This window comes from Momordica charantia, assembly GCF_013281855.1.
Source record: "Momordica charantia cultivar OHB3-1 chromosome 11 unlocalized genomic scaffold, Mcharantia_2.0 BLBB01000011.1, whole genome shotgun sequence".
NCBI lineage: Eukaryota > Viridiplantae > Streptophyta > Magnoliopsida > Cucurbitales > Cucurbitaceae > Momordica > Momordica charantia.
In genome coordinates, this window is record NW_028275159.1 from 2,626,667 (window position 1) to 2,652,667 (window position 26,001).

Genomic DNA, 26,001 nt, shown 5'->3' on the forward strand with positions numbered 1-26,001 from the left:
ACTAAACTGAACAAATTAAAAATACATTAACCAAAATGATCGTTTGAAAAATAGTGACCAACAAAAATGAATCAAAGTGATGGAAAAAAAATTATTCAATCGTGTCAAGAACCAAAACAAAAAAAACTATATTATAGCCAGAAATTTAAATTTTATTCCGAATAGAAAGTTTCCAATATAGACACAATTATTTGTGGTGTCAATGTAACTGTCAATTTCCTACATCTAGTAGTGGATGAAAAATCCACCTAAATAATATTAATTTAACATGTCAACTCGAACAAAGTTCCAAATTATATATTATCGATTAAAAGGTTTTAAGTTCGAATTCTCGCCCTGCTATTATACCGACAAAAAAAAAAGTATCAATCTAACACATTGAAAAGTTTTGGAAAAATATAATTTAGCTCTAATATTAACTTCACTATTTATTCATGATTGGATCTCATATAATTTAAACTTTACGGCTTAATTTTATTGTTCTTTTTTAATAATTAGAACAACATATAGAAGTGAGAATTCAAACATACAACTTTTTAGTCGATGATATTTAGTTTAATTAATTAAGTTATGCTCACTCTCTCATCAATATAAAAGTAGACAATAATTTATTTCTTTTAGTTTGAAGGAGTACTAATGCTCTACTTTAAATAAATTAAAAAAACAAACCGCAAATAGAAAAGTGAGATAATTACATGCATAAGAAAAGATATATAATTGAGCTATATATTTTAACATTTTCCATGCCTCATTATCGTATATTTTTCAAATTTCACTCCTTCACTCCTCTCCAATGATAATTTGAATTCTAAAACATATATTTTCCTTTTGTTGTAAAATAATTAATTATTTTGTCGGTCCCTCGCTATACAGAAAATACAAATTTCACCTTATTTTACGAGCTTCATCTAAGCATATTATAAATAAATAAAAAAAGGTGAGATGTTGGAATCACTACCTCCTTTATTAAAATAATAAAAATAGAATACAATCCCTACCTCAAAAAAAAAAAAAAAAAACAGGGAAATTGTTGTCATTGAAAATGGATAAAGCAGTCTTTGCGTTTCTTTTATTAGGAAGGGCTAAATAGGGAAAAGTGCATCTAAAATCCATTTTCCAATCCCCCAAACTATATTTTTCTATTAAATCTCCACCATCTCCCCCACATTGCATAATAAATACTTCCATATTTAGAAAGCTTAAATTTTCACTTCTAAATTCACAGCGGCATTATTATTTTAAAAATCTTCATCCCTGCCATCGTATTTCATAAATTTAAATTATAACACCAAATTAATAATACTTTTAAAACAAAAACCTACAATATATTTTTTTTCTAATCACTCTTTTTATTTCCAATAAACATACATTTTGCCAAAAAGAGAACCCACATCAATAAACATAGATTTGAAAATGTTGGCAATTAAAACTTAAAACGGACGGTTTTGTTTAACAAGTAATTAAAATGCCATAATTGTGGGCGATAATACGAAACGCAGCGTTTTTTCAGTCATGGGCCGCAGTTGATGCCTTGTCCCCATCACTCCACTTTAGTAAAATCCCAATTACGACCTCACATTTACCCAAAAAGGAAACCACCCATTCACAATTTCACATCACCCCTCTCTCTCTCCTCCGTTTCTCACAGACCTATAAAAAACAACCACGTACGTCTCCGCCCCGCAAAATGGAAATCCGTGCACCAACAATATTTTTTTAATTATTTATAATAATGACATCCAAAAATATCCAAACCCAATAATAACAAAAACCCACTCCCCCACAAATCGGCCATTCCCATTTTCTCAGTCTCCTCATTCCGCCATGTTCGCCGAATCCGTTTCTTCCACTCTCTCCATATGGACTTCCGTCAACAGCTGGTTCACTCCCACTGTTCTCTTCGTCCTTCTCAACCTCGTCATCGGCACCATTGCTGTTGCTTCCAACTTCGGCGGACCTCCAAAACCTAACCACCGCCATCCTTCCGACCCCGATCAGCCGCAGTATTTGCCCAGATCTCCTTCCGTGCTGCAGCGGATTAAGTCTATTAATCCCTACGCTTACAGATCGGAAGAGCCGGTAACTGTCTACGAGAAGACGCCTGGAATCGAGACTCATGTCGCTAATTTCGAACAGCCGCCGCAGTTGGTAAGATCTCCTTCCGTGCTTCAGCGGCTTAAGTTTAGCTTCTATGGCTACAAATCGGAGGAGTCTTTCCAATCTGAGAAAACAGAAGAGGTTCCGGTGGCTCCGGCTCCGGCTCCGGCTCAGATCCGTCGGTTGGAGGAGGAACCGAAGCGAGTAGAGCAGGAGGCGGATGGAGAAACGGACGGAGATCAGGAACCGACTCTCGACGAGGTTTACAGTAAACTGAACGGCGATCACTTCAACCGTACGAAATCCGACACGAAGCCGACGGCCGGTGAGTTCACGACGAGACTGCCGAGGAAGATGAAGAAATCGGCGAGTTCTAAGTCTGCATTCTCGCATTTCGAAGCGGAGGAAATCGTGGAGAGTCGCCGTCCGGCCACCGTGAAAGAAGGAAGGGACAAAATAACGGAGATAGACGACGAAGTGGACGCCAAGGCCGACGACTTCATCAACAAATTCAAGCAACAGCTGAAGTTGCAGAGGCTGGAATCCATTCTCAAGTACAAGGAGATGGTCGGCAGAGGGAACGCGCAATAGCAAGGTAAATAAAAAAATAATTTTCAACTCTCTTGGGGTCGGGCTTTCTAATTTTTGATATTCTCAAGGATTAGTTTGAAATTTCAAGTTTTACAAATTGCATTCTAGCAACTAAAGCCAACAAAAGCAGATCTACTGTTCTTCCTTTCTCTCTTTTTGCAACTTTTATTCGCTGAAATTTTTTCTTTATTCCCATCAAGTTTGCCCGTCGACTATTTTCCGTTTCCCTTCACCAATGTTTATAAATTTATTTTAATTTCCAATTACATCCTCCATCACTCCATCTGATAAGCTGTCATTTATTGCTCCATCTCGATAATCTGACAGACAGGTCACTGTGTCGGCATAATAGCCAAAATAGCTTAATAATTATAGGGTATTGTGTCTTACAGCTTAACAACCCCAGGAGGGGATAGGGGTAGTTCGGTAAATTGGAATCTGGTCTCGTGTTGCACGTGGGGGGAAAAACGACTCCACATTGGGCTCTGTTTTTTCCTGTGCACCGTTTTAATTTTTATTAAAAAATAATTAAGGAGAAAATGTCAAAAGCAAACCATAACGACTATTTGTATTTATTGTAGAATTTGGCATTGAATATGAATAGTCCAGTTGTAATTATGAAACATTTGAAAAAATTAAACTGACAGAAAAAAGAAACAGTCGTGAGAAATTTTTTTTAATACTATTTTGACTTTTTAGTTGGTTAGGCCTTATACTCCAAAAGATTTAGTTTGTTTCACGTACATTCCATTTTTATTCATTTTAATGGTGTGCTCTCAAAATATCCTTTTTTTTTCCAAAAGTGACAATTTTAGTCTATCATTTTTATTTTTATCTCATTTTTTTTCTGTTATAATTTTAGAATAATATTTCACTCACAAATTTCTTTTTGAAATAAAACTACAGAAATATATAAGAGGATTTTCCTAGTGTATAAAGTTTATGTTAAAAATTTTACAAATAAAGAAGAAAATAGATAAGTTTTAAGATAACAACAATGAAGACTTTTTTAAAGTAGAGAGAGAAAATAGTATTTAAAAAAACCCTATGTGTATATGTAAAATGTAGGAGGCATATGCTTAATTGTGGTGGAAGCAATGTGTGTCAGAAAATTAAAATAGCAACAGGCTGGCGAATTGGAGATGCATTTGCATACAACGTATTATATGCCTAAAGGAAGGGATCCCGAATCCACCACTAAAGTTTAATGCTTCAAAATTATTAAAGTTTAATTTTCTTTATAATCTTAATATTATTATTTTTTCAGTTCAGCAAATGGGGGTGGGATGAGGGATTTGAATCCGTGCCTCTTGGTCTCCTAGAGTTGGCCATTGAGACTAACCTCATCATCTTATCTTAATCTTATCGTTTAAATTATGTTTTAGATTTAGTACTATTTTTAGTTGGTACGTGGATTGGTGATACCAGTGACTTAGTTTCACAAGGATGTTTGTTTGGTGCCAAACAAAAGAAAAAATCAAATATTATTTTGGTCTTTTTCATTATTTTATCTCATTTATTTCAATTAAAATTTTAGTATGACACTTAATTCATTGAATTTCTAAAAATGTAACAATAAATTTATATCAAATGGTTTGTATGGTATAAAAATTGTGTTATAATTTTGTAAATAATGATTGAAATGGTAATTTTGTTGGAAGAACCGAAATCAAAACGAACTTAGATACTAAAATGATCATAACTTTATCAATATGTATATTTTGAGAGTAGAGAACAAAACAAATCTAAATCTATAATATTGCAATTAAAATAGTATTTAAATCTAAAAGAATATCAAAATTGGTAAGGTGATATGGCTTAGAAATGTATCGAAACTCTATTGAGAATAAATGGACAAAATTAAATTGTTAGAAATATAAAAATCAACAAATTGAAAAATGTTTTCCCTTTTAATTTATAGGTTATATTGTAGTTTTGGACATTGAGTTCTACCATCATTTTTAATTTGGTGTGTCAAAATTTTATAAAGTTTGAGTTTGAAAATGTTTCAACCCTAGTCTTCACTGTGAACAGAGTCAATGTAATAAAGAAAAATAACACGGTTAGTTTTTTTGGCGTATTCAGATGATAATATAAATGTATTTTACCCTTTATTTGCGTGAAATGGAATTTTATGAATAACAAAAGAAGTTAGAAGACTTTACAAACACCATGTACAAAAATTTAAAAATTTAATATAATAAGTGTCATGTAGCAAGAAAAAATAAATAATCATTTACTTTTCTTTAATATAACATAGGAGCGGTAATGTAAACTTACAACTTCTTAGTCAGAAGTAGGTGTTACTTAAAAAAAAATAGAGAGCTAAAAAGGTTTTCCAATTATACACTCACGTTAAACTGAATCGTGGTTTGCAATTTAGGCCATCCTAAGGTGCTGCTTAGTGGGAGGATCTTCTCCTCTCAAAAGACCAAGGGAGAGACTGCATCCCTCTCCTTCGGCTCAGGATATCCTCCTTTCTTCAAAGCTCCTAGTGTAGATAGAGTAAAATCTGCCGGGGTCATGCAAATACAGATATTCTCCTAGTTTCTTTACTCACGATTTTCTGTATGTTTAATTTCTTCCCACGATCCAACATCAATTGTTGATAGAGTAGATGTTCTTTTGTGCAAAATATTTGTTGATAAGAAGAGATTATTTCGTTTTGCTACTGCTCAACTGCTCACATGCTGCTCATGAATTAATTGTGCATTTAACTTTTCACGTTTTACTGTTCACCGTTTATATCCCATGGCTGCTGCTTTCCTCTAGATGGTGACTCTTCCTCATGCTTTACTTTGACATTTGATTTATGTATTTATGTATTTATTTATTATTTATTATTTATTATTATTTTGTGATAAATGGAAGATAAGTCACAAAAAGCACGAATTGATTGACGCTAATATTGAAAGAATGAGAAAATATAATTGATCTATACAATAAAAGAAATATGGGTATGATGGAATGTTATTGTTTTTAAATTATAGTTTATCTATATATCGTTATTTCATTTTTATGTTAATGGTTTATATAGGTCATAACATATATGCTACTTGTACTTATGAAATCAAATATTATTAGCGATGTAATTAATGCTTTGTATATACATCTTTAAAGTATAATATAATTTGCATATCATGATTATTATAGAATATTAACAATTAATTATTCATATGTACTGTCAAGACTTTTGAAACCAAATATTATTATGAATATAATATATATTCCTATGTATTCTGTCTCTATTTTTTATATGTCAATTACCGCTGAACTATGCTCGTTTTACCTGTATTATGTCTCTACCATTCGAACTTATGGAGAATAATTTATAGATATAAACGATATGTAGAACAGACGGATATAAACGATATGTATTGATGGATCACATAAACTTATATAATCTACCATCTTGTTTCTTATTTATAGATATAAAATACAATGCATCAACTACCAACCTTGTACTTATTCATAGATATAACACATCTCATTACCTACACACTTGGTACCTATTTATAGATATAAAATACATTCGGATATAATTAATAATTTTTGAATTCTCGATCTAATATAAACTTATATAGTGTTATATCAAACCACAATTAACACACAAAGCTCAATTTTGCACATGCTTTATTATTATGAATTACTCCTTATAACATTATCAACAAATGGAATCAAATACCATTACAAGATAACATATATGATAAATATAAAATATATCCAGCGATTGAGTTCTTATGTTAAGAAAACTTAAGTAGGATAACACTTGGAGTGAGGATTATAACAACAACCATTATAACATACATTTATATGTAGACATAAATTATATTCGTTCTCATTGGAACTGATATATGAGTTATAAACTATATACTACTATATTCAACTTTTAAAAGCTCTTCCAACTCTAAACCTTTCTTTTAATCTTTATTTGTTTGGCAATACAACAATATTCCTATATACGATTATATACCTATATATTAAACAAACCAAATCAAACAACCTCCCGAAAAAATATAAGAATTCTGTTTTAATCCAAATTTGATAAACCAAAATATTTCAATCTAATATTATACATAATCAACTACTTTTGAAGAGAACGATACTAATGTTCGGTAAATTTGAAAAGATCGATTCAATCTGATGTTAATATCGTGCTTTACTCTAAATGAGTTCCTACGGATACAACAAGCAAGATGTAATCTATATATGTCTTGAACTTCGAATGGTCCATTAATATCAAGACAAACCATTTTGGAAAAAACTTTGAAGAGACCCATGATGTCCAAACCCAAAAACCCATAAGTTATAAACGATACTCAACGTTAGGAAAATACTTACCTCCGACGGTCGAAAAATACCAAATTTGGAAGAAAATTTGAAGTTTCATACTACCGACTACCGTCAAACGGAAAATGCTAATACCCTCTGTTGGTCTTGGATGCAAGAATAACGAAGAAGATGAAACGACTATTCGGTTTCTGTGGAACAAAAAGGCAATAATGGAGATTTACCAATTAATGGAGACATTTCAAATTAGGGATGTTATGTCCTCCTTTTTATTAAGCTGTAATGGTGGGATTTAAAATATAATCCCACAATTTTTTCATTCAAATTTTATATAATTTAATATTAATTACACATTATATAAAAATGAGGGTATAATGGTAGGTTCCATTTTAAAGGGTGTATTTTTTGACAAAAGTGTAATTTTTAAAGAATGAATCTCTTTGTGTAATTAGTATCTCTAAATAGTATGTAATGTACAAATCCCAAAAATATATATATATATATGTGTGTGGTAAGTTTCAAAAATGTATTTTAATCCAGTAGGAATGTTCAAATATGAATAGCGGTACAAAATTTAACTTCATTGCTTATTATACTAAAAAAAACAAAAAAGAGGGAAAAAGTATATGTTTTTATTGATGAATTATATGTTGGTCATATAAAATTTAAATATCAAATTATATGAAATAACCAAGTTTATTACCTTATTAAATTAATAATGGATTAAGATATAATAACATTTTTTTAAGTGTGACAATTCAAATCTCCACTCTAGAATTAAAATGCAACATTATATATATATATATATATATATATATATATATATATATATTAAAAACAAAATAAGAAGAAAGACGCAAGTGATTTTTTTCTTTTACTAAAGTATCTTGTCTTAAAAAAAGTGATTTTTCTCTTTTGGACATGAACAATGGGTGATTTAACTAACTAATATTTCTTGTCTATACTAATCATTTGATTTTTTTTCTTTGAAAATATACTAATCATTTGATTTGATTTATATTTATATATAAACTGAATTTAGGACCCACTTTGTAAAAGTACGAAAATAACTGAAAAAACAAAAACCATTTGAACTGTGTTGAATTCAAATAGATCCGTAACATTAGAACGGGTTAAGATATGAGCCCATTTAGACAGCTGGGCCAAGCCCAACTCTATTATTACTGGGCCTTGTTTGTTGGATCTGTAGCCCAAAAGATGCCCACAACAATTTCTGATCAATGTGGAGCATCAAGTTTTGTTCATGAAGGCGTCCCAGCAAGCTCATCTTTGTATTATTTTGTATAAATTTTCCTAAATGAATCGATTATATATATACGCCAAATTTTAAAAAATTTCAATTTTATAAATATAACAATTATCCTAATATATATATAACAGTCAATTATAATAGGGATTTTTTCATCTAAAATTTAATCTAGAGACCAATGCATGTATTTATGCCATGATTTTTCTTTACGAAATATTCTGTTTGACAAAATTTATATCACAATAGAACCCAATTATATATATGTCTTCGATTCAAAGATTATCTTATCCCACCCCACGTGTTGTACAGAAGAAAAATTTATTTATTGATCTAAAATATTTGTCGACAAAATTTTTCGTATACTTTGAGATATATCAAAAGTGGTAAAAAAAAACATTAATTATTCCGATGTGTTATTATATTATAGTGCCGTCAAAAGGGTTCTTTTTTTTTATTTTAATTTTAATTTTCTATCAACCATTAATCATGCATTAAAATCTTTATCCGTATTATAATTAAAACGGATAATATTAGTCCCCACACATTCATGAGATGAGTATGATAAACGGATACATGCTTTTAATCCTATATTAGTAGAGCTTATAATTATCATAATTTTTTTTCGGGAACATAATTATCATAAAATTATTTGGTATCATTATTATTCTTTTTTTGGATAAAACTTTAATTACTCTGCTTACACCGAGTACAAACCGACCGCTCTTCTCCAACTAATATGCAAGCTCTCTCTATATAATTTTTTTAAACTCTACAGTACAGAAAATGAATTTTTATTTTTGGCAATTTAAACGTTTATTTTGAAAAAAAAAAAAAAGGTAAAAGGACGTAATCGGTATTTTAACTCGAGGACTTGTAGTTGAAAAGTGTCGGTGGTCCAAGTACAACCCAAAAAGGAAAAATAATTACATTGGAATTTGGAAAACAAAAAAAGGAAAATAAAAAAAAACCATTGTTTTACTGCCACCGTAGAATTTGGCAAATAAAGAAATCTCACCTCTTAATTATCATAATTTAATATCCTCTAATTATTGACTTTGTGTTTAAGCAAATCCACCCACTGATTAGGATTACCCAGCTAAGTTCGCGGGCCCCACCCTTTCCTTTTTACCTTTTTATTAATTTATCATCATATCCAAATCAAATTAACTGCTTGTAACAGTGTAAAATTGTAATTGTAACCGTGTGATCTAAAAAGAAACATGGCTGGACCCCACGCCCCATTTCTGTAATATTGTCCAATCACATGTTTTCACTACCCACGTCAGCTATCTTTTTCTTCCAACTCAACCCTTGTAATTTTAGAATTTTAAAATCCCACCTTAACAGTTTACTCAAATTTCTCGAAAACCTCTTTAATTATTTTTTACAATACGTTTGAATTTTTGTATAATACAATACTAATGAGAGTGAACATCTATCTCATTCCACGACAGCTTGTTATTTTTGTTAAAAAATTCTATTTTTATATATTTTTTGTTTTTTATTTGTAAAAAGTTTAACGACAGTGAATATTAATATTTATGGGGTTTCATAACATGTCCTCTCACTCTTTTTGGCTCATCGATCTTAGTCGGATCTTTTTTTTATAGGTGGCTCGTTTAAGCGTTTTAAACTCTAATACCATATTAATATTCATGATTTTCATCTTAAAATCAATTGACACCGGGAGGAATAGTACATATTTAAGTCATTTTAACAAACGCAGTTTTTTTTTTTTTTTTTTACCTTTTGATATTAGTCCATCGTTTTAACCCATCTCGTGAAAAGAAAACATGTTAGGTAACATAATTGTCAACTTTTAGCAATGTGAAAGGTAAATTGAACCACACCCAAATCGTAAAGACTAAAATGGTAGTTTATTTATTATTTTAAAAAAATGATTCCTATTGAAATAAGTTGGATTTAGATTGGAGAAAAGGAATCAGTGGCACAAAGGCTTAAAAAGGAAGCTTGGAATTCAAGTTGAGAGAGAGAGAGAGAGAGAGAGAGAGAGAGAGAGAGAGAGAGAGAGAGAGAGAGAGAGAGAGAGAGAGAGAGATTTTTAGGTTATTTTTACAGAATTGGGGAATTAAGAGGAAGAAGAGAGGAAGCAGAGAGTAATTTAGGTAAAGGAAAGAAGCAAGCAATCGCAGAGATTCTTTTGAAGAAGCAACCGCTTTTCGGTCGACAGTCTCACTCTCACTCCTCTTTCTCTATTTCTCTCTCTAAACTTTTTTTTCTCAAATCTCATCCAAATTTTCCTCTGTTTTCTCCCAATTCTCCATTCACAGTTTCAAATCCGATCTCAAACCCGCCCCCATTGCCATGCCGGACGGCGTCTACCCTCCCGTTAAGCCCGCCATCAACGGCGCCACCCCCGCCGCCGCCGCCAACGGCACAGCGCCGCCCTCAAATGCGGCCAAACCACAGTTGCGCCAACAACAACCCTACCGCCCCCCTCCCTACCGAAATCGCCGCAATCACCACCGTAGCCGCCGGAATCTCTGCTGCTGCTTCTGCTTTTGGACAATTATTATCATCCTAGGGCTCGCGCTTATAGCCGCGATTGCCGGCGCTGCCTTGTACGTGCTGTACCGGCCCCACCGCCCCCAATTCACAATCGCCTCCCTCCGCATTTCGAGGTTTAATCTCACCACCGCCGCCGATTCCTCCGCCGCGCATCTCTCCTCCCTCTTCAACCTCACTCTCTCCTCCTTCAACCCTAATTCGCACATCACCTTCTCATACGACGCCTTCACCCTCTCCTGCTTCTCCAATTCCGTCCTCCTCGCCAACGGCTCAATCCCGGCGTTCGCCAGCGCCACCAAGAACCAGACCGTGTTCAGAGCCCTAATGTCCGGCGCCGAAGATCTGGACGCGGATTCCGTTACGAGCCTGAGATCGGATCTGAAGAAGAAGAAAGGCGGGGCTCCTCTGACAATCGAGATGGACACGAAAGTGCAGGTGAAGATTGGGAGAGTGAAGAGCAAAAAAGTCGGAATCAGAGTAACGTGCGACGGAATCAGAGGAACTCCACCGAATGGGAAATCGCCGACGGTCGCTTCAGTCGCCGACGCCGACTGTAAGGTTGATCTCCGGATCAAGATCTGGATATTCACTCTCTAATTTCTCGGTAATAAATAAATAAATATTATATAATATCTTTTTTTGTTTAATTTCTTGGAGTTTAGTTTGTTTTGTTTTGTACCTTTTTTTTTTCTTTTTGGGGGAATTTTTGAGATAAAAAAAAAGGTTAAACCGTTAAGGAATCGAGGTTGTGACGTGAGAGTGAGTGATTATTGGGTTGAAGGGAATAATTTGGCTTAAAAGTTAGCTTTCTTTTTTTCTTTTTTTTTTTCCTACTTTCAGTTTCAGCTTTTTCTTGTTGGTTAATACGATGAATGGGTGTAATGTAATTGATTGCAAATTTCATGCCTCATTCAAATTTTCCTAAGTTGTTATTAATTTCATAATCCCCCACTTTATTGTGCATTTAAAAAATTCAGAATTGCTCCCTTAAATTAAGTAAAAGATAACATGTCAAGATTGAAATATAAATAGCTAATATTTATTATTATTATTTTTTTTGAAAAAACAAAGATTGGTTTTATTTTTGTTGGTAGGTGGGATTGAGTAGACTATAGAGGAGAAGATTTGAAAAAATGGTTGGCGTTTGATTGAAAAAGATAGGGCTTAGGGAGTAGGGAGTGGGATTAATTAATAATTAAAGAAAGGGTCATTGATTTTTGTGGATTATTATATATTGGACAAATCAGAAGCTCATTTAATGAATACAGCACCCCTATGCCCTGTTTGTACTACAAAAATATATTGTGTTTCTTCAACCAACGATGGCTGTTTTGTCTCCATGTATGCCCCTCGATTATATACGTGTGTGTATATATGTATGTATGGTTAAATTACAAATTTACTATACGTATGTATATATTTGTATGTATGTATATATATATATATATATATATATATATATATAGTTAAATCGCAAGTTTGCTATCTAATGATATTTAATAGGTTCTCAAACTTCAAAAAATGTTGAATATATAAGTATCTAAAGTTAGACAAAGTTTTTAGCAATTTTGTGAACTTATTTTTATGTCTAATTGGTCTTTAATCTATTAGAAATTTTTTATAATTCAAAGACCTACCCGAAACAATTCTATTAGGCTAGGTGTACAATTTTTATATCTAATGAGTTTCTAAATTTTTTTTAAAAAATATAAATTTAAATACTATTTGATCATTGTAATTTCGATTTTAGTTCATTTTGGTCGTGTACATTCAACTTTTGTTAGTTTTAGTTATCTACTTTCTTTATGTTGATCCTATTTATAAAAGGTATCATTTTGACATTCATTTTTATTTTTATCCATTATTTTATAATCAATATTTTAACATGACACTTCACTCTATAAATTTTTTGAAATTAGCAATAAATCCATACCAAATGTTTTCGTTGGTACATAAATTTTGTGTTAAAAATTTTGTAAATAAAGATAAAAAATGATCATTTTTAAAAGTACAGTAAATCAAAATAGGTATTTTGAAAATATAAGAATTAAAATAAAAGCACATGGAAAAAAAATGGAAAGGATATGACCCATAATAATATTTTTTAAAAATGTATAAATAATATAAGAAATGGAAAGGAAGAGCACGTGAGGATGGCGTGGGGGGGAAGGGCAGTTGGAATATTGTCAGAGATAGCTTTGCAATTGCCCCTTCCTTTTTAACTCCTGTGGTTGGTGAGTTGACTCGTGTGGTTACTGAGTTAACCCCGAGTCAACTTTTTCTTTTTTCTTTTTTCTTTTCAATTGAATTAAATGATGTGTCGGTAGAAAAGTCATGCTTCCCACCCCTTTTTGTTAATAATAATAATAAATAGAAAAAGTGGCTTCTCATTCAAATTATTTGTTGTTAGGATAATCTCATTATTTTTCAATTACAAATATTTTTTAAGTTTTCAATTATTTTTCGAAGCATATGGCTTTTGCTTTTGCATTTCACTTTTTTTCTTCAAATAATTCAACTGTGGCCTGTGGGTTATTGGACGTAATTTATTTAGGCAAAACTATGAATTTTCCTTTAAAAAGAAAAGACTATATTAAAGGGGAATTTTACTTCTAGTCTAGGCGTTAATGTCGCAAACGATTAATCCTAAATCCTTACCAACTGAGCTACTTCTTGAGCGTGATATTTAATTTCTATATTGTTTTTTCTTTTCTTATTTAATTTCTATATGATTATTTGTTAATTCTTTTTTCTTTTTGTGTAAATAAGATAAAACGAGACATTAATCCTCTCATGGATTTAATTCGAGTTAATTAACAATTACGATTTTCCATTTATTAAAATTCCTATATCTTCAAAACTTTAAAATGAATCAAAGAAATGTGGCATCACAATTGCACATTGGCTTAGCCCCGGAATTTTGGAGTATTATTGAAGGAGAAACATAAATATTCATATTCGGTCCCATTTTACCATTTATATGACATTGTCTAAAATAACCTTTCTTAAATATAAAGTTAAAATATATATATATATATATAGAAACTGAAAATTTGAAATTTCAACGAAACAAACTAGAAGGTTACTAAAATCTTAATAGTCGAGTTGTGTTTAGAATGAGAAAATTAAATGACTGGGTAGATAATGAATCATTAAGATGTTATTTTATTAATAAAAATATTTATAAATTCATTAAAAATATTTTATGATAGTAAAATATTTGGATGGAAAATTAAAGAAAAGAAAACACTAAAATTATATAGAATATGCTACGGGCTGGACAAGCCGAATATGCTCCCAGCTACGATTTGGATTCTTTCTCCTCAAAGATAGCAAAAAATCGAAAATTCTGTCTCCACCCTCCAAATTCCTTCACATTTCACAACATTTCGATCAGCTTCACTGCCTTAATTTACTGTTTCTGGAGATTTCCACTGACCAATTTTGGTATGCCCAATTCCCTTCTCCTTCTCGAATGTATTTTTCTGAAATTGATCGTCTGGAAGTGGAGGAAGAATCTCCAATTGTTGGAAATTAATTTCTTATCGTTCTGAGTTGTTGTTGTTTTGGGTTATGTTCGTTTCGCGTCATACTTCATTTATGCAGCTTAAGTGTTTGTCTTAATGTCCCAATGGAGAGTTTTGCTGAAACCCATAAGCCTAAAGCCTAAGACTGAGAAGTTCTAAATTTTTTGGTACATTTTTATGGGTTCACCAAGAAACCTCTTTCATTCTTTTATCTGCTGTTGTGTTGAAGCGTTAATTTATCATTCTGGTACTGATGGAGCACCCCATGGATGCGAGTCCTTGAATGGGCACTTTTTTTTTTATTCTGCTGCTGTGGGGATACCTGTCTCCGCCTTTGTAATGATACGAGTAATTTAGGTGTTATCTCTCTTATTTTCGCGTGCTCCTCCTTTTCTTCTCCGAAAAGAAACCAAACTTTTTGTTGATGTGTATTGATCGGTTATTCCAATGGCCTCTGTATAATTACTGCTCATAATACATTAGACAACTGATTGCAATTTGCGTTTAAAACCAACCCTTGATATGTGCAAGCAAGCCTTCTCTACCGGATTCTTTTATCCTCTAGTCTACAAAATAAGTCCTCTGCTGAAACTTAACAAAATTATATTGTCCTAGGTTATTTTACAATTATAAGTTTGCATTGCATGTCACAGTGCGCGCCATAACCAAAAATTTTGAAATTTCTATTTTTTTTTCTGCCATATGTGGTGCAAGGAAACTAACATATGTAAAGGGTCTAAGGTTGGAGGTTCGAATCCCCTAACCTGTTGTCGAACTTAAAAGAAAACAAAAACCATATGTATGCTTCTTGTACTTTGTTCTAGAGAATATTTGTACCTTTCTAGAGGCATATTCAACATTATTCACTTATCCTGAACTGTCAATCTCATATACTTTTGCTCTGTGGGCTTATTGGAGGAAATGAGTCCTAGCTTTAATCTGAGATCGAACTTTGAAACTTCAGTTATTTGACCAATTGTATATTTGCTCTGCAGGTTCAAGAGCAGTAATATTGTGAGTAACGCGTTGATATGGCGCATGTTCTTTCAACTTCATGCTGTTTAAAGCTCTCCTCCAGCAAAAAATCTCACTTCAAACCATCAAATGAGAATTTAACCTTCTTTTCTATGTCATTTTCGAAAATGTGTAAATTACCAATGCCAAGGCTTGTCCGGCAAGAAAAGAGACTGCCAAGAAATTGTGTTGTCCGAGCAACCGCAGTTCCAGCAAGCCAGGAAGCCCCCACTCAACTGAGCTCTGGATCTCTTGATGCCTCAAGTGGATCGTCCAGGACGCAACGGGTAATGGTCATTGGTGGAGATGGTTACTGTGGTTGGGCTACTGCGCTCCACCTGTCTAAGAAAGGATATGAGGTTGCGATCGTCGATAGCCTTGTCCGTCGTCTCTTTGACCATCAACTTGGTCTTGACTCATTGACTCCCATATCCTCCATCCACAATCGCATTCGCTGCTGGAAATCTTTAACTGGGAAGACTATTGAACTCTTCATTGGTGATATTTGTGACTTTGAGTTCTTATCAGATGCCTTCAAGTCATTTGAGCCCGATGCTGTTGTCCATTTCGGTGAGCAACGTTCTGCTCCATATTCAATGATTGATCGATCAAGAGCTGTATTTACTCAGCACAACAATGTGATTGGAACTCTCAATGTGCTTTTTGCTATTAAGGAGTTTAGAGAAGAGTGTCATTTGGTGAAGCTGGGGACTATGGGAGAATATGGGACTCCAAATATTGACATTGAAGAAGGCTACATTACTATTACTCACAATGGAAGAACAGATACTTTACCTTACCCCAAACAAGCAAGTTCTTTCTATCATTTAAGTAAGGTTCATGATTCACACAATATAGCATTTACTTGCAAGGCTTGGGGGATTAGAGCTACGGATTTAAATCAAGGAGTTGTTTACGGATTACGGACCGATGAGACAGAAATGCATGAAGAGCTGTTTAATAGGTTCGATTATGATGGAGTCTTTGGGACTGCATTGAATCGTTTCTGCGTACAGGCTGCTGTTGGTCATCCTCTCACTGTGTATGGCAAAGGTGGTCAGGTAGGATCCACAGCTATGGTTTTATTTTTTATGTAGCAACGAAGAATTTTCTTTGAAGTAAGATTGATATATGATTACCACATTTATTATTTAGTTCCTTACAAGAATTATTATTAACTTGAGCTCGTTTAACCTTTTGATATCATTTTCCGATCATGCATCCAGACCCGGGGATACCTCGACATAAGAGATACAGTGCAGTGTGTAGAACTTGCCATTGCAAATCCAGCACAGCCTGGGGAGTTTCGCGTCTTCAATCAATTCACAGAACAGTTTTCTGTCAATGAACTCGCGTCTCTCGTTACCAAAGCAGGAGAGAAGCTTGGGCTAAATGTGCAGACCACAACTGTGCCAAATCCAAGGGTAGAAGCAGAGGAACATTACTACAATGCCAAGCACACCAAACTCATAGAGTTGGGTCTAAAACCACACCTTCTATCAGATTCCCTACTTGATTCGTTGCTCAACTTCGCAATTAAGTTTAAGGATCGAGTCGACACCAAACAAATAATGCCGAGTGTTTCATGGCGAAAAATAGGAGTCAAGCCGAGGACTATTGCTGCCTAGTCAAGTACTTAATTTGATATGTAGCAGCCAGATCTTGCAGGTTCCCACAAACTGAGATGTTGTGGCGCTCATCTTTTTGTAGGCAGTATGTAAATCTGAATCAAATCTGAATCAAAGTTTCCCACAAGTATTATCATAATGCCTTACTGATTTGAGGGTGAACAATTCTATGTATGAGTAAAGTTATATACGTCGATATTTCTTCTAACTTAGTAGATTGAATCTATTTGAAGGATTTCATCAAAATATTGATGAAAATGTCAATATCAAGTAAATCATGAATACTAAAACTCGGAAAACATGTCTATGTAATTCATCAGAATCTAAAAACAATGTTTACAAGCAAGGGAAGGTTCCGTTTGATCTTCTCGAAATAGAATTATAACCGAGAACGACCACCTTTATCAGGCATTCTGCAGAGCTGCAGCTTGGACATATCTTTGTGCAGATGAAGATTTTCTTTAACAAAGTTCACAACAACAGAAGCCAATTCACCTTGGTGAGAAGTATAATCATGATCAGCTCGTTCTATGATGCAAAGATCATGATTTGCTATTGACTTGGAAAACTCAAGAGCATCATCAGCAGGTACAATTTCATCCATTGATCCATGAACCGTCATCACCCTGAAAAATGAAAGTGAAAAATGAACATCGCCATGATCGTAACAGAGACGATAAAATAATAGAGCTTTATTCCTAACCTACAGTCACCATGAATTGATAAGCATGATGCACGAACATCAGTAGTTAGTCGGTCCATCAAACTTTCTTCAGTGACACGATACTCAAACTTCCCTGATTATAGAAACAAGAAATGGAAGAAATTAGTTTCTAAATATAATGTGGAAGTTGGAAGGTCCTTTCAAGTAGAAATGGAGATGATCACACCAAAACTAGGGTCTTTGTGTCATTTTACGGGTGGAACTATAACGATGTTGAAGCAGAAACTAGAATTTGATGGCTTACCTCTTCTATTCTTGACATCAATAAATCCTTCTTGCTTAATTCTTTGTAAAAAATCTCTACCTAAGCGACCTTCAATCCCTCTTTCAAGGTTAAATCGACCAGATATATTAACAACTATATGAATGTCGCCATACTTTGAAGCATACAAAAGAACAACATTCCCCCCTGCAGTGAAAATTCAAATAAATTTTGGTTACTGTATGTTCCCTCTCATGGAAATGTCTCCGAAGTGCTGATTAAGTCTTCAACAAATTACACAAATTCTAAAAGTTGTCATTTATATTACGGATCAATTCTGCAGAATGGGCAAGGATAAGTACCTTTACTGTGTCCAATTATTGCGGTTATGGTATGTTCATTACCACGGAAATGTTGCACTACAGCACGTAAATCGTCAGCCTCTCTGCGATAGTTGCCATATTGAAACAAACCTTCACTTTCTCTGCAAAACATAGAACAAAAAGAGATCCTTTTAATGCTTGAATTCGAATTATATCATTCTCGTGTAGAAGGCAATAGGAAAGTTCAATCATAAATGATAGGATGGCTCATGTCAAACGCCCAAAAAATATAGTGGCGGTTTCCCTAACAATTTGAAAATAGAACATCTTCAAGCAAAGATTTCTAGATACAAGTGAACTAAACAACCTGAATTAGTGAATATCCATCATTATCTATATTTGAGAGCGAGGGTGTTTGTTTGTATCAAACAGGTAAGATGAACAAAGTGAAGAAAGCTCTTTTCTCCTAATAAAATTAGTTCTTCAAATCAAGCAGTCTAATGTAATCTAAGGAATCAAATTATATCACTCCTAATGCCCACAGTAGCCAGAGAAGCAGACCCAAACCTGAACTAGAAACAAAAAGTAAACAGAAACGCCTTACTGAAACTAAGAACAAAAATCTATTAACCAAAGTAATTAGGCACTATAGCATGCATAATATACGGGAAGTGAAATCAACCTAACCTATGGTCTTTAAAGCAGGAATTGAATAGAAGTTAAAGCATATAAGGAGAAACTTTGATAGTAATACACTTCAGCAGAAACTCTCAGTAACTTGAGTGTTATAGCAAATCAAATATGCTTGATTCCATAAGAATCAAAATATGGTAAGTTTGGCCAAATTTTCACATTTTCAGCAGCACCCTCTTATTGATCATAGGTAAACTTTAGCCATACATTTTCAATCATCTGGTGAAGAACCATGTTCTTCAATTTTGCCCTCAAGACAAAACTTCAATATCCCATCCATTATTCGTCCTAAGAGATCTTACCCATTTCCAGCAAAGTCAAAGCGGAAAACACTGATCCCTTCTCTATCAAAAGCAGCAGCGAGGTTCACCATAGGAATGCGCTCCTACAGGTTACAGCTGATACTAATGAGCAAGCCAAGATTGACATGAACTGGAAAGAGAATAGCAGAAATAGCACTCATCACACTCAGAAATCTAACAAGCACAGGTTAACGAAGCCATGAATTCAACAACCTTCTCAGCAACACATTGTAATTCCCAGAAAAAAAAAAAAAAAAGAACTATAAAACATGATGTGAAGTATCTTGGGTAGTAAAAATAAGAGTGGTTTTTGTTCTGTATTAAAAAAGAATCTAATAAATAAAACCTTCGAGGACTGAAATCCATGGCAGACAATAACAAGCTCGTCTGACCCCGTATCATGCAAGATTCCTACAAGCTTCTCACCATGATTGTTCTGTATCACAACTCTGCGTTGTTGAGCCACTGCAATGGTAGAAAGTAAAACAAGATAAAATCTGTCCAAATAATGTATAACGTATACAGAATTCTGTTTTGGTTCTCGATGAAAAATGAATAAAATTGAAATTTTCAAGCCTTATACTGACATTGGAGCTTATCGTTTGTTTAAATTAACAACCATTATCTTGAAAATACAATATAGAGTAAAATACGTATCATAAAACAAAATAACATGCCATAAACTTTGCTCTCCCTTTCCGAACAGACGAACTGCAGACCAAACAATATGAATAAAGCACGAATCATTCAATTCATTTGATACATTGAACATTGATTCCCATCGAATACTAACTTGCACAGACGAAACAACGTATCAGATTCTGCAGCAGCACCTTTCCTGGAAGATCCACATCAAACACATTGTTTGATTAGAACAATGAACACGAAGCTCCCATGTAATGGGTATTTCAAATATAAGTTCCCCGGCCATGGTCGAATAAAGAAACTGAAGAAAAGTAGAGAGAAAAGAAAGGAAATCTGAACTTCTCCTCCGCTATTTGGAATACGCCGAAAAGCCCTTATGAGATGATTGAACAGGGGTCGGGAAATGGATGCTGTTCATCAACTGTTGTGATCGAATTCTTCGCATTCAACAGCACCCCTTCCAAGCCGATTCGATTCATTGACCCCTCGCGCCAAATCCGGAATTGTATTCTCAACTTTCAAGCTGAAATTTTTGTTTTCTAACCAATCCTCAACCCAAATTCCAACCCTTTATTACAATTTTGTTCAAGTCACCCCTATTGTCCAATCGTTGGTTGATTTGGTAGTTAAATTTGGGATTTTTCTTTTATATGCTATTTTGTTGTTATTATTATTTTTAGACAAAACTATTTTGTTATTTATTTATTGAAAATTAATGCTTAAATTTGACAAACAAAACATATTTGCTCAGTCTCCAATAATTTATTTATTCTTGCTATGCTTGCTTTTTTCAACAAAATAAAAACACCATTTCTAAAATACTTCGAAAACATTCTAAAATACTTTAAGGCAATACTTTATTAACATTTTTTTTCAACAAGGATTATAAAAAATACTTCATTTTTTTAATACAACATAGAAGTTAGATTCAAACTCATGACCCGAAGAACTGTAAATGGACTCTTATAAGCCCCCCAAAAAAAAAAAAATCAAAGTATGTATCGGAGATTTCATCCAGGGACATCCCATGCTGCTTTTTTTGTAAGAATAAATGCAATGGAAGAAAGAGAGGCATAAAAGACCAACGTGATTCTCAAAAACTATACTCCCATCCTTGGATATAATCGTAGAATAAACATAAATGCAAAATCATAGGCCGGGGGGGCACCTACACAAGTAGTTTCTTAATGTATGTATGTGAACCAAAAAAAAATTATTTTTTGAAGTATGGAAACAATGGAAGAGAAGCATAAAGAAAAGGCAATGAACTCCTCTAACCGCTACACTGACTGCGATTCACCTCTTCTACAGCTAGCAATCAACAATTAGATGCATACTGATACACAAATTAGTGGCAGCTACAATCAGCGGGAAAAAAAAGAAAAGAAAGAGGCAACAAAGGCAGCAAGGAAGTTACTATATTCACAATGAATAGAACCAAGATAAAAAAAGGCACCGTACTGCTAAGATCCAACAGGAGCAATGCCTTTAGCCTTGGCTGCAGCAGTTGCTGCCGCAGCAGCTGCGGCTGCTGCTGCAGCGGCAGATGCAGCAGGGTTTGGTGCTGAGGGCGGCACAGGGTTGGACTGCGAGCTACTCTGTGTGGTGGAAACTAATGGTTGATGTTGTTGCTGCTGCTGCTGAGAGTTCACTTGGGCAAGAAGCGCCGTAATCTGACTACCAGAGAGTGTTTCGTGTTCAAGCAAAGCATTAGCAAGGGCATGGAGCTCCTTGTTATGGGTAGTAAGAATTGTTTTGGCATTGTTGTAAGCTGCTTCTAAGAAGTTTTTCACTTCCTTTTCGATGAGAAGCCTTGTTTCTGTGCTCATGCTTTTCCCATTGTCGTCATAATTGTGGGCAACAAGCCCAATTTCTTTGCTCATTCCATACTTGGTAACCATAGCTCTGGCAAGAGAAGTTGCTTGCTGCAGGTCAGATGAAGCACCGGATGTAACTTCGTTTTCTCCAAAAATGAGTTCCTCGGCAACTCGTCCTCCCATGCAAACATTGAGACGCGCAAGCATCTGTTTGCGGGAGACACTAGTCTCATCCTTATCAGGCAATTGTGCAACCATTCCAAGAGCCATTCCTCTTGGGACAATTGTGGCCTTGTGAACCGGAAGCGCTCCATCGGTGTGGATAGCCACAAGGGCATGACCACCCTCATGGAATGCAGTCAGTTTTCGTGACTCATCAGAAATAACAGCCGACTTACGCTCGCTTCCCATCATAATCTTGTCCTTTGCAAATTCTAGATCATCCATGCTCACTGCTTTAGCACCATCCATTGCAGCCTTTAAAGCAGCTATATTGACTAAATTTGCAAGGTCAGCACCAGAAAAACCAGGAGTTCCTCTTGCTATGATCATCATATCAACATCATCTGCCTTCAATATCTGTAAAAGTAGTGTTATTATCATAATTATCGAGCAAACAAATATATTCTGTAGTATAATGCATGTAAAAGTTTAAAATTTTTCCCGTGCCAAAAAGTTTAAGAAAGTGAAATAGGATTAGGAATTAGCTAACGGGATGCCCCTACCTGGCTAAAAAGTTGCTAAGATTTAAATAAAAAAAAATTATGGTAAAAGTATGGTTCCCAAGTGTCAAACCACCTACCCATGGATAGAAGTTCAATCGAGATCAGAACTAGGATATGATGATAAAAGGTTTCACATCTAGCTAAAATTCAACTAATTAACAAATTTGGATAGAACAAAGTTAACCAGTGACACACACACAATGAGTCATGATCGAGATCATAGCCATATCATCCTATAACATCTAGACACGAATATAAATTAATGCACAACCTCATACTGAAAAAAGGCAGAGTCAAAAAGTAGCATAAAGCGCGACAATTCTACTTTACCATCAATATGGTACAGGATATAACTTATTTATATTTCAGTATAAACTGGCATACTAGGCAGTAGTTTTGAAGGAAGAAAATTCTACCTTTGACATATGTGATTCCAGAATCTGCCTTCGTCCTTCAACATCTGGATTAGGTACAACAATGTGGCGATCAAATCGTCCAGGTCTTACTAATGCCTTGTCCAAAGACTCTGGGAAGTTGGTCGCTGCAATGACAATTATTCCTTCATTTTGCTTAAAGCCATCAAGTTCAACGAGCAACTGGTTTAGAGTCATTTTCATGTATTGCTGGTCCTTGGGGTTACGGCTTCCTCCAATGGCGTCAATCTCATCAATGAAAATAATACATGGTGACCGCTTCTTTGCGGCTGAAAACAAATCCCTCACTCTTCTAGCCCCAACACCAACAAACATCTCTTCAAACTCACTGCCACTGCAGGAGAAGAATGGCACCCCAGCTTCTCCAGCAATAGCTCTTGCTAACATTGTCTTCCCAGTTCCAGGTGGACCAACAAGTAGAACACCTTTAGGGAGCTTGCCACCCAAACGAGTGAACCGCTACAAGGTAAATTACAATAAGATAAAAATTAATTGTTGGAGTTGAGAAACCGTTGGCATGGCATAGTATAGCTACATATGATGATGTAATACTAATATCTGAATCAACTCCTATCCAAAAAAAAAATATCTGAATCAACATACCAACTATAACAACAGCCAATCCTGCTGGATATTGATATAGATTAATTGAGGAATAGAATACAACATCGAAATGCTGCTGTATCAGTCAAAAGAAATGGGGTACAGTTATAAAAAAAAATATACGTAAAGATGTAAATTTACCTTGGGATCTCGAAGGTAGTGAACAATTTCTTCAAGCTCTGCCTTAGCCTCATCCACACCCTTGACATCGTTGAATTTTGTATTAGATTCCATGCTAGGTTGCACTTCTTCATTCAAACCAAGGCCTATATAGTTAAGATGATCAAAGAAAATATTATTTCCCCGATTTCAATACATATTTCTATAACGTAGCTCTTCAAAAACAGAGAAACCAACCTTTGCTGATTCCTCTATCTTCAATGAGTGCTCCTACACCAGAAATCAAGAGAAAGGCCAGTGCAATAGTGCGAATTGTACGCCACAGCTGCTCCTTGAAGTGCCCCCCTTCAGTAGCCACCATATGGATGGGAGCACTAGAGGTTCCAAGAATACCATCTTTTGACTGTTTTCCAATATTTCTGAAAGCCGCTATGCCACCAATGCTTTCCTCTCCTCCCCTAGATGCATTCAAAATGCCTACAAAAGAAGTCAGTTACAGGTTACTTAAAGACCTTCATCAAATGTCATTATGTCACTGCCACGACATGGTCCGGAATAGGATTCACATCTTCAAGACAAGAGGGGAAATACAGGCACAAGCAATTTCACCCAGCATTTGAACAACGTCAAAGCTTCAATATTACCACCCCAAAATATAAAATTTGTGAACCTATGGAAAAAGTAACCTAAGATAAAGAAATAAAGCTTACAATAAGAGAGACGATAAATAGAAATAATAAACCTAAAAAAATACAAAAATATTATGCCCACCTCTCTGCAATGTCTCAAGTAGTTCACTTTCATCCAGCCGATCCACTTTCACCAATGCTTTAACATATTCAGAAAGTGCAGTAGGATTGTGATGCAATGATGGCTGAGTTTCAAATAATCTTATCACTGCTTCAGGATCATTTCGACGGAAGAGTTCTTTAAGATGAGCAACTTCACTTGCCTCATCTGCATCACGCACTTTTCGAGCTAGGTTCCCAACATAGCTCGATTGATATCTCTTCTGAGCCGTCAATAATTTATATACTGCATAGCAAGGAGGGTAAGCAAATAAATTAATAGATCATCAAACGATGCAAAATTGATTTCATACCCACATACCAAATACGCATGTATCTGCACGAATTTGAATGAGTTGAAAGAAGGTAGAAAATGGGGCATTAAAAACAAATCTTTTTAACATCAAGGAACACAAGGAGATTGACGAACAAAAGCAGAGAAATAAACTCACCTCCACCACCAAATCCGCCCTTATTGAGGGGGAAATTAGTATTGACCAACGCATTTTTTAACTGTCCGAATTCTAAACTATTCCTCGAAACCTGCAGCAGAAATAACACATCTTGAGAAACCGAAACAGACAATAACATAACACAAGCCAAAAGCATAAACACTCCAACTATTGCACAACCCATTGAGTTACCCTTGACGCTACCAGCGAGGAAATGAAAGGAGGGGCGCTTCCGCTCGGTGATAGACCGAATCGAAAGACCTAAGGTATACATCTTTATCACAAAACCCAACAATTTATGACACCTCCATACACGAACATAATCACAACATCGTATCAAAGAAGCCCAAAACGCTAAAAAAAATGTAATAATCGTTTCGAAAGCTGAAAATCCCAGAACCAAAACAACCTAGGGTTCCCAGCACGAGAAGAGTATGCTCAAGAACGCATATCGCCGGCGACCCACATGATTGCAATCGAGAAAAAAGAAAGGATCTGATAGTATGAGGGTGAAAGATTGAACTCACCCGGGTGATCAGATGTCTCCAAGCCATTCCTTATCCGAAGACCAAAAAATGGTCCGATCTTTCCGGTTGTTCAATCCTGAGCTGCCGGAATACGAAAAGGTTTGATTGCAATGGGTCTACTGCGGGGCGTTAGGCGTTGAAGACGAAGGAAATTGAGATTATGGAAGAGGTGCGGGAAAAATCTACTCTCCAGTCGAATGGCTTCTGCGATTGTCGCAACGCTCCCTGAATCCTGACCATTACAAGAGCAATATCCTCGATTTTTTCAAATGCCCTTTCTGCCCCTCTATTTTGACCCTTTTCCACGAATTCCTTTCGTTTTCTTGCCGTATTTTGGACCGCAGGAACCTGAATGGGTACCCTTGGAAGATATTCCCCCCTCCCTCCATCTCTCTCCTCTCTCCCACCTCCTTCGTTACCAAGTTCTCTGCTCCTACCAGAATTGGGCCTGTCTTCCCCCTTTTTAATGGGCCGGCTCAGGCCTGTTGGGCTTTCCTTTTTATCTCTGGACCATTGGGCCTGTCATCCAACGGAAAACGAAAACGATATGTCGCATTGGTTGTCTGTTTCTCTTATTTTTCACGAAACCAAACGAAAACGATTTGTCGCATCAAAACGATCTGTCGCCTTGTTGTGCTGAGTGAGTGTTTGTAAATTTGGGAGTTAGAAACGAGGTTTAAATATTAGTTTTGTGCTCGTG

General features: G+C 34.9%; 5 protein-coding genes across 12 annotated transcripts; 3 read left to right on the top strand and 2 right to left on the bottom strand.

Moving 5' to 3' along the window:
• Positions 1-1,745: 1,745 nt before the first annotated feature.
• LOC111018736 (bromodomain protein (DUF761)) lies at positions 1,746-5,412 on the top strand. Of its 3 annotated transcripts, none has more exons than XM_022295003.2 (2): positions 1,746-2,692; positions 5,072-5,412. In XM_022295003.2, exon 1 carries the CDS (start codon positions 1,825-1,827, stop codon positions 2,686-2,688), a length of 864 nt encoding a protein of 287 aa, XP_022150695.1. In that variant the 5' UTR covers positions 1,746-1,824; the 3' UTR covers positions 2,689-2,692; positions 5,072-5,412. The 3 variants fall into 3 exon arrangements, with proteins under 3 accessions (XP_022150695.1, XP_087976478.1, XP_087976479.1); XM_088120352.1 differs by lacking the exon at positions 5,072-5,412 and adding an exon at positions 3,956-4,193; XM_088120353.1 differs by lacking the exon at positions 5,072-5,412 and adding an exon at positions 3,757-3,912.
• A 4,815-nt stretch (positions 5,413-10,227) lies between these two features.
• EMB3135 (harpin-induced protein) lies at positions 10,228-11,696 on the top strand. The gene is made up of 2 exons (XM_088119397.1): positions 10,228-10,431; positions 10,540-11,696. The coding sequence occupies exon 2, from the start codon at positions 10,574-10,576 to the stop codon at positions 11,372-11,374; it is 801 nt and encodes a 266-aa protein (XP_087975523.1). The 5' UTR covers positions 10,228-10,431; positions 10,540-10,573; the 3' UTR covers positions 11,375-11,696.
• A 2,353-nt stretch (positions 11,697-14,049) lies between these two features.
• On the top strand, positions 14,050-17,154 carry SQD1 (sulfoquinovosyldiacylglycerol 1). 2 transcript variants are annotated; one of them, XM_022277824.1, is made up of 3 exons: positions 14,050-14,224; positions 15,300-16,379; positions 16,545-17,154. In XM_022277824.1, the coding sequence occupies exons 2-3, from the start codon at positions 15,336-15,338 to the stop codon at positions 16,944-16,946; spliced, it is 1,446 nt and encodes a 481-aa protein (XP_022133516.1). In that variant the 5' UTR covers positions 14,050-14,224; positions 15,300-15,335; the 3' UTR covers positions 16,947-17,154. The 2 variants fall into 2 exon arrangements, with proteins under 2 accessions (XP_022133516.1, XP_087975626.1); XM_088119500.1 differs by lacking the exon at positions 14,050-14,224 and adding an exon at positions 14,279-14,471.
• A 74-nt stretch (positions 17,155-17,228) lies between these two features.
• On the bottom strand, positions 17,229-20,563 carry LOC111006085 (alpha/beta-Hydrolases superfamily protein). Of its 5 annotated transcripts, none has more exons than XM_022277833.2 (8): positions 20,175-20,541; positions 19,868-20,028; positions 19,537-19,655; positions 19,191-19,273; positions 18,235-18,356; positions 17,915-18,079; positions 17,650-17,743; positions 17,229-17,572 (listed from the first exon to the last, which is right to left on the bottom strand). In XM_022277833.2, the coding sequence occupies exons 2-8, from the start codon at positions 19,935-19,937 to the stop codon at positions 17,326-17,328; spliced, it is 900 nt and encodes a 299-aa protein (XP_022133525.1). In that variant the 5' UTR covers positions 19,938-20,028; positions 20,175-20,541; the 3' UTR covers positions 17,229-17,325. The 5 variants fall into 5 exon arrangements, with proteins under 5 accessions (XP_022133525.1, XP_022133532.1, XP_087975627.1 ...); XM_022277840.2 differs by having other exon boundaries at positions 19,984-20,028; positions 20,175-20,521; XM_088119502.1 differs by having other exon boundaries at positions 17,431-17,572; positions 17,654-17,743; positions 20,175-20,563.
• Positions 20,564-21,015: 452 nt separating this feature from the next.
• On the bottom strand, positions 21,016-25,656 carry FTSH4 (FTSH protease 4). Its single transcript, XM_022279307.2, has 7 exons — positions 25,302-25,656; positions 24,775-24,865; positions 24,306-24,569; positions 23,772-24,011; positions 23,556-23,680; positions 22,794-23,270; positions 21,016-22,231 (listed from the first exon to the last, which is right to left on the bottom strand). The coding sequence occupies exons 1-7, from the start codon at positions 25,326-25,328 to the stop codon at positions 21,299-21,301; spliced, it is 2,157 nt and encodes a 718-aa protein (XP_022134999.1). The 5' UTR covers positions 25,329-25,656; the 3' UTR covers positions 21,016-21,298.
• Between the last annotated feature and the right edge of the window lie 345 nt (positions 25,657-26,001).